At 41.6% G+C, this 12,440-nt stretch overlaps 1 protein-coding gene across 1 annotated transcript; it reads right to left on the reverse strand.

The window, feature by feature from the left end:
* Positions 1-317: 317 nt before the first annotated feature.
* IL17F (interleukin 17F) lies at positions 318-8,628 on the reverse strand. Its single transcript, XM_004388731.1, has 3 exons — positions 8,602-8,628; positions 2,382-2,602; positions 318-552 (listed from the first exon to the last, which is right to left on the reverse strand). Exons 1-3 carry the CDS (start codon positions 8,626-8,628, stop codon positions 318-320), a joined length of 483 nt encoding a protein of 160 aa, XP_004388788.1.
* Between the last annotated feature and the right edge of the window lie 3,812 nt (positions 8,629-12,440).

A 12,440-nucleotide genomic window follows, 5' to 3' on the forward strand; every position in this document is an offset into this window, starting at 1 on the left:
ACTGTATCAGGGTGACTGCATGGCTAGGAGGTGGTCACAACAGAGCATGAACAGAGTGGACTAAGGGCTTCTTCATGCTCTCCATCCATTTTCAGGGGGGTGGTGGGACACTGGAACATTTCAGGATGATGTTATTATTCTAAAGAGCTTTCAGAAAGTTACTACTACATCAAATACAGAGCTTTGAGAATTCCATACAGGTCTTATTAAAAGCCCTATGAAGTGGAGAGCAGTGGGGACCAGGCAGGACTTGTTGCAGAGAGCTAGGTAAGGTGTGGCACTTCTACAGCTTGTTTAGCTGAGATGATGTGCAGCTCTCAATCCGAGTGGTGGACGAGGGGAGTGACACAGGTGCAGCCAACAGTCACCCGTATCTTCTCCAGCCTCAAGGGCAAGCAGCCCTGGGGCTCCCGCCGGAGGACCAGGATCTCTTGGTGGATGGGAACCGAGTTCATGAAGTTGTTTGGCTTCCCATCAGCATCGATGCAGCTGAAGGACCTGCACCGGGCCTCTGCGATGGAAGAGGGGAAGCGATTCATGTCCCGCATGATGCTGCAAGTGGAGCAGGCAAAAGCAGAATGATGAGGCAAGAGAGGCAGGGGTGGACAGAGGTTGAGAGCCCACAGCACTGGGTGCTCACCGGCAGGAAGGCGGTTCTGAGTACTATAGTAATACAGACTGCCTGGGTTCAGGTACCACCCACGGGCAGTTGCTTAACTCCCTAGGCCTCAGTTTCCTCAACTATAAAATGGCGGTTCTCCTATATCTCTTTCATGGGATTGTTGAGAGCATTCAGGGATACAAAAGTACATTAAGCATCACACTATAAAATGTTAGCATTCAATAAATGTTAGCTGTTTTTATTTTACCTCAATCCATATTGCTGTTGTTATTATTATCATCATCATTATTATTTATCCTTTTACACAGAGGTTGAACATCAAATTAAACTGTTGCTATCGAGTGGATTCCGACTCATGGCAATCCCATGTATTACAGAGTAGAACTGATCCATGGGGTTTTCTTGGCTGTACTCTTAATGGCGAATGTAATCTGCTGGCGAAGAATACTGAATATACCATGGACTGCCAGAAAAATGAACAAATTTGTCTTGGAAGAAGTACAGCCAGAATGTTCCTTAGAAGCGAGAGTAGTAAGACTTCGTTTTGCTTACTTTGGACATGTTATCAGGTGGGACCAGTCTCTGGAGACGGACATCATGCTGGGTAAAGTAAAGGGTCAGCAGAAAAAAAGGGAGACCCTCAATGGGATGGACTGACACAGTGGCTGCAACAATGGGCTCAAACACAACAATGATTGTGAGGATGGCATAGGACCAGGCAGTGTTTCATTCTGTTGTGCAGAGGGTCGCTATGAGTCGGAACCAACTTGACAGGCATTTAACGACATCGACAACAATCTGAATGGAAGCAGATCTCCAGGACTTTCTTCTGCAGTGCCACAGGGTGGGTTTGAACTGCCAACCTTTAAGTTCATAGTTGAGTGCAAACCGTTTGCACCACCCAGGGACCTGAACATCACAATTAGGTCTCCCAATATATAGTCTACAGGGCTTGCTGCTTGGCAAGAAAAGCCAACACTTGTTGCCAGAGGGTTCTCAAAGCCCCAGAGGTCTATGAATCCAGTGCCCTCTCTCACCTTCTCCCTCAATAAGATCCCTACCAGGAAGCATGAAGGCAGCAAAGTCAGTCCAGCCAATTAGCCATCATACACACTCCACTCATGTGGGGAAGCAATGCAGGCAACCCCAGAAGCACTTGTCATTGTTCCTGGGCAACCCCAGAAGCACTTGTCATTGTTCCTGGACTCTCTTTTCATAATTACGTTTGGAGAGTGTAGGTGGTGTTCTGAGAACCTATGCCTTAAGACAAAATCATGAGGCTGTACTGTGAAGATCCTCAACACCCTCTTTTCAAACTGGCCTTTTCCTCCACTCCTACTTCCTCCCCAGTCCTTGAAGACTGATGTCTAATCAGAATGCATCTCTCTTAGCTGACTTATCTGGTTCCCACTTCTCCCCATGCAAAGATAATTATGAGGGCTGCTTTAAAAAGGCCTCTCTTCCAACGCAGGAAGTTTATTAATTCCAAACTAGGACTGCATGAAGCAGACAAAGGCAGAGAGTCAGTGAGAACCAGGAAGCAAAGTATTAGGACCTTTGACCACATGGGCGGACATAGCCTAAAACAGCAAGGAAAATGTGAGGGCCCAGGTAAAGTAGGATTTCTGCTTTTAAAGAAGAGTGAATGTGAGTTCTTTTATTTTTATTTGTCTGTATTTTCTAAACGCTCTACTTTATAATGAGAACAAATTAACACATTTTTTAAAAGAAAGTGAAGATCAGTCTCCTTTATACTTACTTGTAATCCCAGGGGGAGGTGGAGCGGTTGTTGATGTTTGGTAAAGTGTGACCGCCCTGGTTTTTATTGAGGATGCGAATGTCAAGTGCTACAGTGCTGTCCTCCAGAGAGGGGCAATTCTCAGGTGTTCGGAGGGCAATTACCCCTGCTTTGGGGATTTTCAAAGCTGCCTCTGTCTTCAGGAGGGTGAGCCCCAACATCAACAACAGCAGGGACTTGACCTGGAAAAGAGAGGAGGTTACAGTTGGTTAGGGCTTCTGGCATTGCTTACTGGAAAGAGATACTGCACATTCCAGCAGAACTCGGCATTCTTAGTCTGTTATGGATTGAATCCTGTCCACCAAAAACTAATGCTGAAATCCTAATCATTGGTACCTGTGAAGGTGACCTTGTTTGGAAATAGGATCTTTGAAGATGTTGTCAGTTAACATGAGGTCATGCCAGAGTAGAGTAGGTCTTAATCCCATAGGAGTGATCTCCTTATAAAGGAGAAGAGACACAGAGAGACACACAGAGGGAAATTGGCCATGTGAAGATGCAGCTACAAGCCAAGGAACACCAAGAAACGCCTGAGGCTATCAGAAGTTGGAAGAGATAAGGAAGGATCTTCCCCTAGAGCAGAGAGCCCTGCCCTGCCAACACCCTGAATTCAGACTCTTGCCTCCAGAACTGAGACACTAAATTTCTGTTGTTTAAAGCCATCCACTTTGTGATGTTTTGTCACAGCCGCTCTAGGAAACTAGATCCTTTTATGAGATCAGGGTTCTTTGAACTCCAGGTCTTCCCCTGAAAATGGGAACACTCATACCTAAAAATAGCAGGGCATCGAACTAAGAACTAAATTCACTAGCCTGGTGATTGCAGCCCTCTGCAGTCTCAGGGCTCCCCAACAGTGAGACAGAAGGTGTCAGGGCCTGGGGCTGGGTTTGAATCTTACTCTGACTTCCTCACTGAGCCTTTAGCTTCTCTTCTTTCCAACCAGATAATAATATTTCTCTTATGATAATATTAACAATATTAAATGAAATTTTTTATGTAAAGCACCTTGCAGTATAATCAATTACTTTTGTGTGTGGCCTTTCTAGCTATGGTCTTGTAACTCCCACTCAGGTGATTGGGCAGGACTGTGTGATAAGGTAATCGTGGCCCATCAAGGGGATTGGTCAGTTTTGCCTTAAAAGAGAGCCAGTTCCAGAGCAGAGAGGAGAGAGACCCCACTACCACCAAAGAAGGAGAGACCTGGAGCAGAGATCCAAAGGAGATGGCGCAGTGGGCTTCCCAGCCCATGGAGTGAGAAAGCTGAGTACCTTTTGGCAGAGACTGAGGGCCAGGGAGAAGTCTACACCTGACCCATGAATTTGGGACTTAGCAGCCTCCACAACCACATGAAACATTTCCTTTATATAGCTGGAGAGTTCTGTGAGATAGTGCAGTGAATTAAGGAACCTAAAGACAGAAAGGAGAGTACTGAAGGGAGAGGGAGTAGTTGATGTTTGAGATGATGGAGTGGTACAGCAGCTTGGAAAGCTTAGACATTTGGGATACTTTAACCTCCGCCTCATAGGAACCAGCTTTGTACTGACCCTCATAAAAGAAATTATTCATTTACACCTGTAAATCTGCATGACAAAAAATAAATGTTTGATAAATTATAGCTCTTATTTTTATTTCCAACCTCATAGACCGTGAATCCTGCACAAAATCCTTCCTCCCAGCCCTCCCTCCGCCTAGAAGACCCTGCCCCAACTCTGTTTATCAAAATCCGACCCTTCCGTCAAGGTCCTACTCAGTTCCCTGGAACTCTCCCTAAAATAATTCTATCAAAAGTATGTTTATTATCCTAAAATCTTAAAGCTTTTACAGTCTAGCACTCAAGTAGCATTTTTTTGTCTTAAAGTGTAGTATTCATAATCATGTTAGATCTGCACCCATTAGGTTGTAAGTTCCTGCAGAAGAACATCTCATGGAATGGGTGCTCCATAAATACTTTCTGGATGAATGAAAGAATGGGTGAGCAAATGAACGAACAAAATGACACAGTTAAATTAAACAATGTAGTTAAGTTCAATGCGGTAAGAAAACATTATGCAAAACCAACTATCGCAAAGTTCCAATTATCCATGCTAATTGAAAGACACAGGGCACTAATAACGCACAACCACAGAGAATATGGAAACTATTTCTCTTTAGCTCTGGAACATATCTTTTTAATACTTACATTGAAATATCGCTTTATCTGGTGTTTCTGAAATGCACGAAGAATGAAAGTGCTCTGTGAAGACCTAACTAAAAGAACTAAAAAATCTCTCCAGCTTCCCTTTGTCATGGCCATGCTGTGCTCATCCCACCGTCACCACCTCCCCTTACTGGGGATGGACAGTTCCCATAAGTAACTCTCTACAAAGGAGCTCTGGTGACGTAACAGTTAATCGATGGGCTGCTAAGCAAAAGGCAGATGGTCCAAACCCACCAGCCGCTCCATGGGAGAAAAGACCTGGCAATCTGCTCCGGAAAAGATAACAGCCTACTCTGTCATAGATGGTGGCTCTAAGTCAGAACCAACTCAACGGCACACAACAACATGTATATGAAGGGGACCTGGTGGCACACTGGTTAAGCACTCAGCTGCTAACCGAAAGGTTGGCAGTTAAAACTCACCAGCCACTCCATGAGAGAACGATGTGGCAGTCTGCTCCCGTAAAGATTACAGCCTTGCAAATGCTATGGGGCACATGTAGTCTGTCCTATAGGGTCACTACGAGTTGGAATCGACTCAACAGCAATGGGTATGTATATGATCAACATTGTACTAGTAACGCACAGTGGACAAGCTCAACACGGAATTTGCCCTCATGCACCTTCTGTCTTGACAAAGTGCTATAAGGGGGTCCTGAGATAGCTGCTAAGCTTACCAATCACTTCCTTAGGTTTCCTAAGTAAATTCCTCCTTTGTGTTTTCTCTTTCCTCTTTGGTATCATATTCACTAAATCACTTCTAATTTTGTTACCAGAGTTTTAAAATAACTGTACCTTGGGTTATATAATTTGGCAATAATGACCATGCTTCTAACAATTCATTATTCTAATTGCTTATATTCTTAGAGTATTTTAGAAAACACTTTCACATCTCTTTGAATACTGGCATCTCATAACTAACTTGTGAGGTAGGCAGAACTAGTATTAATTATCCCAATTAGACAGGTGAGAGAGTTGTGGCCATAAGTTGATTGACTTAACCAGTCTGTTAGTGCCAGTCTGGGGACTTGAATGTGGATGTCAGTAGACAGGGCTATTTCCATTGAAGCCCATTATTATTATCGATATATAGCCACTCATAGTGTTTAATCTTTGCTTTGTCTCATTAGAGGAGCAAGCATTTCAGCAATATCACAACTGCATTAGAATTGCATGTGTACTGTAGATCCTTTATCAGGAAATCTGATGATGTGTGAAAATCACTCTAGTTTGCTCTACTAAGCTTTTGATCTGAAACCGTAGATTTTAGTGGTTATATAAAACAAGGTGGTGACTTTGACAAGTCTCCTACTGGTTCTTAAGAATGACATACATAGTATATCTTCTCTGAGAGGTTCAGAGCATTTTATAGACTTGAATTCTTATATGCCACCTATGAGGTAGATAAATAGCTATCAGTCTGTAGAACAGGAAACACAGACAGAAGAAACCTACTGAAGGTAAGCAGTAACAGGACACCACCCTTCTCAGCCTAGCTTTCCTCCTCACTCTAATGTGAGTCCACCTGAGACACTATTTGCCTCCTGAGCAAATCTGCAATTTGTGCTCTCCCCCATGTAGGAATGAACGCCAAAGCCTGGCCAGCTCCTGCATCCATGAGAATTTGCCTAAACTACTTATGGACGATGGCCTATCTGCTTCCACCTCCCAACTTCTAATCCTGCTCTGATGCTGCTTGTACCAGTCATGTTTCTTCCTGACCACCCAATAGATTTCTTCAAAGAAAAAAGAAATATAAATTACTTTGGAGCAGAAAATTACCTAGCAGATTTGTTTGGACACAATGACTGTAAATGCAGAAATCTTGCCCCTGAACCAATCGAAGAGAAACATATTGCACATGGAGCAAGAAAACCTGGATTCAAGTCCCAATTCTTGTGCTTACAGTATCCAGTGATATTAAATAAATAACTTAACCTAACTGAGCTTTTGGTCATCTGGATAATAGAGAAAGTAATCCTTAACTACTTCACTGGGTTGATGAGAGTCTCAAAACCAAAGAACCAAACCCATTGCCATCTAATCGATTCCGACTCATAGCGACCCTATAGGACAGCGTAGAACTGCCCATAGGTTTTCCAAGGAGCAGCTGGTGAATTTGAACTGCTGACCTTTTGGTTAGCAGCCATAGCTCTTAACCACTGTGCCACTCAGGGGTAATAAAAATAATATTACTATTATGCTTTCCCTATCCTTATCAGTTGTTATGCATTAAAACAACCAATAATAGTTAACTCTTATTGAATGCTTTCTCTATCCTTATTGGTTGTTGTATATTAAAATGGCCAAGTTAACTAAAAATTAAGCATATAAAGATCTGCCATTTCAGAGTATAGATTCAGTCATTCTCAGTTATATCAAAACCAGACAAAAACTTAAAAATGAAAACCCCAGAAGGGAGATGTCATTATCATTCCCACCACACAGACGAGGAAACTGAGCACAAAGAGGTTAAATAATTTATCCCAAATCCCACATTCAGTAAGTGGTGGAGCCAGATCTGTTTGACTCCAAGGCCTATGCACTTTGCTGCATTTCTAATAATCTCTAAAACAATATATAATTATAAAATAGTGTTATCATCATATGCCTTGAACCTTTTATGAAATCCAAGCTCTTCTCAGTTGCATAGCTTGTAAACAGAGAACAAAAGAGTAATTATCTAAACCAGTAATATGGTGAGTGATTTCCCAAGCCCTGTTTTCACATTCCTCTATATTAAATCCTTCCCAAGCCTTACCTGACCAACACCAGACAGGACTCCAGACCTAGGTAAAGTAGATTTCCATCACACTAACATCTCTCTCTCTCCTCCAAGAGGAATAAGGCAACGCAAAAATTAGCTATCAGATGCATGGGAAATTTCTCTCCTGTAAGAGCTGTCCAAAGTTCAGCACTGAGTGGTTTCATTTCCAACATTCAGGGCATTCCTTGTCTACCTCTAGTCTCTGGGGAATCATTAAACTTCTCTGGATCCCAGCTTTCTTCATTAAAAAAAGATATGTTGTTATTGTTAGTTGCCATCAAGTAAATTCCGACTCATGGAAACCCCTTATGTCACAGAGTAGAACTGCTCAGTAGGATTTCCTTGACTGTACTCTTAATGGAAGCGAATCACAAGGGCTTTTCTTCCGAGGTCTCACTGGGTGGGTTCGAATCACCAATCTTTTGGTTAGCAGCCAGCACTTAACCCACCGCACCACCAGAGCCCATATATATACGTGTGTGTGTGCGCGTGTGTGTGTGTGTGTGTGTGTGTGTGTGTGTGTGTATCTCCTAAAATGCTGGCTTATCTCCCACTATGAGATAAGAGTTTTAGGCCAAGCTAATCGTGTTGTAGGTGGTCACAGGACAGACCATGTCCAATTATGATGCCAAGAACTGTGCATGTTAACACCACCTGTGCAAAATTCATTAAGTGAGGAGCTATGTTCTGTACCCCATTATAACTTATTTTTTTTCTCCACCAAAGTGAAATGAAAATTGAAGTCAGTTCTGTTTTTCAAAGAAACTCAAAAAATGGAGAAATCCTTAAAGTATGGCCTGTGGACACCCTCTTAGCTAAGGAAGCCACTCCTGAGGTTCACCCTTTAGCCAACGATTAGACAGACCCATAAAACAAAACGAGGCTAAAGGGGCACACCAGCCCAGGGGCAAGGACTAGAAGGCAGGAAGGGACAGGAAAGCTGGTTAATAGGGAACCCAAGGTCGAGAAGGGAAGAGTGTTGACATGTCATGGGGTTGGTAACCAACATCACAAAACAATACGTATACTAATTGTTTAATGAGAAGCTAGTTTGTTCTGTATACCTTCATCTAATGTACAATAAAAAAAAAAAATAAAATTGAAATACCAAAAAAAAGTAAAGAGACCCAAAAAGACCCTAATCAAGCCTAATTCTATAGAAATCTGCTTTTCTGAAATCCTAGTGAAGACTGCACCTAAACAGAAATTAATACTCACCACCTCTGTGTCACGCAGGATGGCCATTGTCATTTTGCTCTGGTTGCCTGCTTTGTGCAGAAAGCTCCTTCTGTGTCAGTGCTGTGTCACTGAGAGTACCTGTTGGTTTTATAGCCATCACTGCCCCTGTTTCTCTGGAACTGCTTACTGTCTTTAAGTTGTGGTTGGCCCAAAATCACTGACGAATGTAGCTTTTTTTTTTTTTTTTTCCTATTCTACTTTCTGAAGGGGAATTCAAAGGAGAACCCTAAAAAAGGATGACAGGAAAAGTGACCAAACTTTTCTTTTCCTCTACCCCACTTCTACCCTCATTGCCCTCAGAGTATTCTTAACTATCATCCTCATTTATGTTCTTCCACAAATTGCTAACAACCCTTGTCACGCACTCTATGTTCTACTTTCCAGTATTCACTAGTCATGCAATATGAATTATGATTTAAGTGGTAGGTAAATCATCTTTAGAGAAGCCTTAGTATTAAACTAAAGAACTATCTTTAGCTCCATTTATGGATGCGAAAACAAAACCAAACAATGAATAACATCAGTGAGAGATTAAGAAATTGTATCTCCAGGTAGTCCACCTGAGCTAATTCTATTTTTAATCTCATGGCTAGAACTCTGTTGGTGCTTAACAATTGTTATTTATACAACATACAAATGACCATTATCTTGGCTATTTCTGATTGAGGATGATTTTTTTTTTTAACGAAATGAATTAGCAAGTAAAAGCCTTTAAATGCTCTGAAGTGAAATTGTAAATGACCTATGAAAGTTAATCTGTCTCACTCTGGTTCAGTTCAACAAACATTTATTAAGCACATGCTATAGTGGGTGGTGCAAACGGTTAACACATTTGGCTACTAACTGAAAGGTTGGACATTTGAGTCCACCCAGAGGCATCTCCAAAAAAAGGCCTGATGACCCACTTTTGAAAAAAATTAGCCATTGAGAATCCTACGGAGCACAGTTCTACTCGGACACACATGGGGTCACCCTTTCATAGTCTACAGCAGCTGGTTTAGGAGTCCCTGAGTGGAGCAAACGATTAAGCGCTTGGCTACTACTCAAAGGTTGGCAGTTTGAATCCACCCAGAGCTCCTCGGAAGACAGGCCTGGCAATCTACTTTCAAAAGATCACAGCCATTGAAAACACTGTGGAGCACAGTTCTACTCTGACATACATGGGGTTGCCATGAGTCTGAGTGGACTCAACGACAGCTGGTTATATGCCAGGCATTGCACCATAGGAATACACAGACACCACCAAAATAACAGTAACTTACTTTTTATCTAGAGAAAGATCAAATAAAATTGAACATATTCTTCAAAACAGGCAGGGCACCTTCTAGCAAGACAAAGTTATTTTCCTGTATAACAACATATTTGAATAACTCTCCTTCATTTTCTTTAACTGAAGAAAATAAAGAGGAAGCTGCTCTTGAGTTCATTTGGAAGGGCCTCAGAGATTGATCGAAAATTCTCTTGTGATCATGAGTCTTTCATTCATGTTGCTCCTGTCCATGCCTATGGATTCTTCTCCGCTCCTCTCCTCTGAACGCTCGGAAGCTTAACTTCTACAAGATGACTTCCTTGAATCATCCTCTCAGAGATCATTCCCTTCTTCATTATCTCAGTGCTCATATTTTGTCTATCTCACACTTACTTACGTATTGTTTTAGGGTGATTCTCTGGTGTCTTCATAGATTTGAGGTGAATTTATACCCTCCTCCCCAATAACCTCTACCAGTCTTCTTCCCCAAATATACAATCTAAATTGAAACAATGTATTTTCTCTGCAAAGATTTGTTTAAGACAAATCCCCTAGCCACCCCTTCCAGCCAGACTGAAGCTCCTAAGCCCATCTTATAAAGAATCTTTGAGGCTTCACCAGATATGTTCTTCCATGTACACAGTAAAGCTAGCTCTATTAAATCAAGAGCCATGTGTCAGCTTTATTTGTATCACTCATGCTACCAAAGTAATGTATGCAATAGACCCTTAAATGCCTATTAAAGTGAGCAGGTTGAGTCACCCACTTTCTTCAGTGGTCTCCTCTCCTTTCAGAATCTTACCTCAATGCATAGAAAAATACATCAGCTCTCTTGAAAAAAGAAACAGTAAATTCACCTTGAATTAAAAGTAACTGATTCTATACAAAAGAATTTGCTGGATCGCAGGGGATAATTAAATGGTCATTTGTCTAAGAATAAAGCAACATTAACTTTTACATCCAGTGGTCAACCAGTCTTACCCACTCAGGGTAAAAATAACTAATCTATCAGGGTGCCAAACTAGTAATCGACCATCATCAAGTTCTGAGTCAACAGATGTAGATCATTATTTCATTTGATATTTATTGAGCACCTCTTATAAGTCATGCACTAATACTGGAGACACAATAATGAATATACGATGAATACACAGTTGACTATGGTGAACAGATAGCCTCTGTAGTACTCATGACTCAGGCTGTTACCAGTTTTGAGAGTTTCCATAATGCAAGTGGAGATTTTATTCAACACACTGATAGCCAGGACTCTCTACAGACAACTCCAAGAGCCTACAGAAAATAATCCAAAAGACTCTGTGGTTACAGGAATAAGTTACACACAGCTTCATGCATGATAAAATACGATAGCTGGTCAAGCATCCCGTGAAGTGTGAGAGTAGTCCACAAGACAACCCTCACCTCTGACACCAACTGCAAAGTTCTGGGTTCCCCAAGACCACTCGGGGGTTCAACAGTTCACTATAAGGACACATAGAACTCACTGAAAGCTGTTATACTCATGATTATGGTTTATTATAGTGAAAGGATACCGGACAAAATCAGGTAAAGAAAGAAATGCACAGGGCAGAGTCCAGGAGTTCCAAATGCAGATCTTCCAATTGTCCCCTCCCAGTGGAGTCATGGACAGTGTTAATGCCTCCTAGCAATGATGTGTGACAGTATGCATGGAGTATTGACAACCAGGCAAGCTCGCCAGAGCCTTGATGTCCAGAGATTTTTTTAGGGTTCTGTCAAGTAAACATGATTGACTGTCTACATGGCTGACCTCAGTCTCCAGCCCCTCCAAAGGTCAAGCTGATACCTCATGATTCAAAGCCTCTGCCATAAATCATATTGTTAGACTGTCTGGTGTGGTCCAAGGCCCACAGATAAACAAAGACACTCTTATCAGGCAGGACATTCCAAAGGCTTAGGGATTACCTCCCAGCAGCTGAAGGCAAAGGCCAGACCTCTCTTTGAGCAAAGTTAAACTCTTTACTACACACATCCAATTCAGCAAGGTTTCTTTTATGCTCTACCACATGCTTAGAGCCACACTACATATTTATTGGAACCACTATTACAGGTAAATACAGTCTCTACCTTAATGGAACTTGAAATCTAGTTATAGAAAGAAAGCATGCACACATAGTTTAACCAATAAGATAATGGCATGAGATTGTTGGGGATATTGCTAGTAGCAATGTACACATTTAGTTTCACAAATTCAATTTTCAAGATGTTTTATAATCATTCCAAAAAAAAGTTAATCTGATCAAAGTATGCTCTCATAACATAGCAGTGTATATGTTGATACAGAAATTGATGCCTAGAAATGAGGTGTTACCATAACAAAAGGCTAAAATACATGGCCCTGACAGTAGTGATCAGGTGGCAGGTTGTGATGACAATGGCATTATAGGCCGGATAAATGATGATCCATATTATACAATGGCAAACATTTCATAAAGCTATTGCCTACAACTTGAGAGGCAGATATTGTACGTAACAAACTTGCAGCTCTAGTGGAAGAGAGTGGAAAACAGAATGTTCATTGTATATGCTATAG

This window comes from Trichechus manatus, unplaced genomic scaffold (genome assembly GCF_000243295.1).
Source record: "Trichechus manatus latirostris isolate Lorelei unplaced genomic scaffold, TriManLat1.0 scaffold00215, whole genome shotgun sequence".
NCBI lineage: Eukaryota > Metazoa > Chordata > Mammalia > Sirenia > Trichechidae > Trichechus > Trichechus manatus.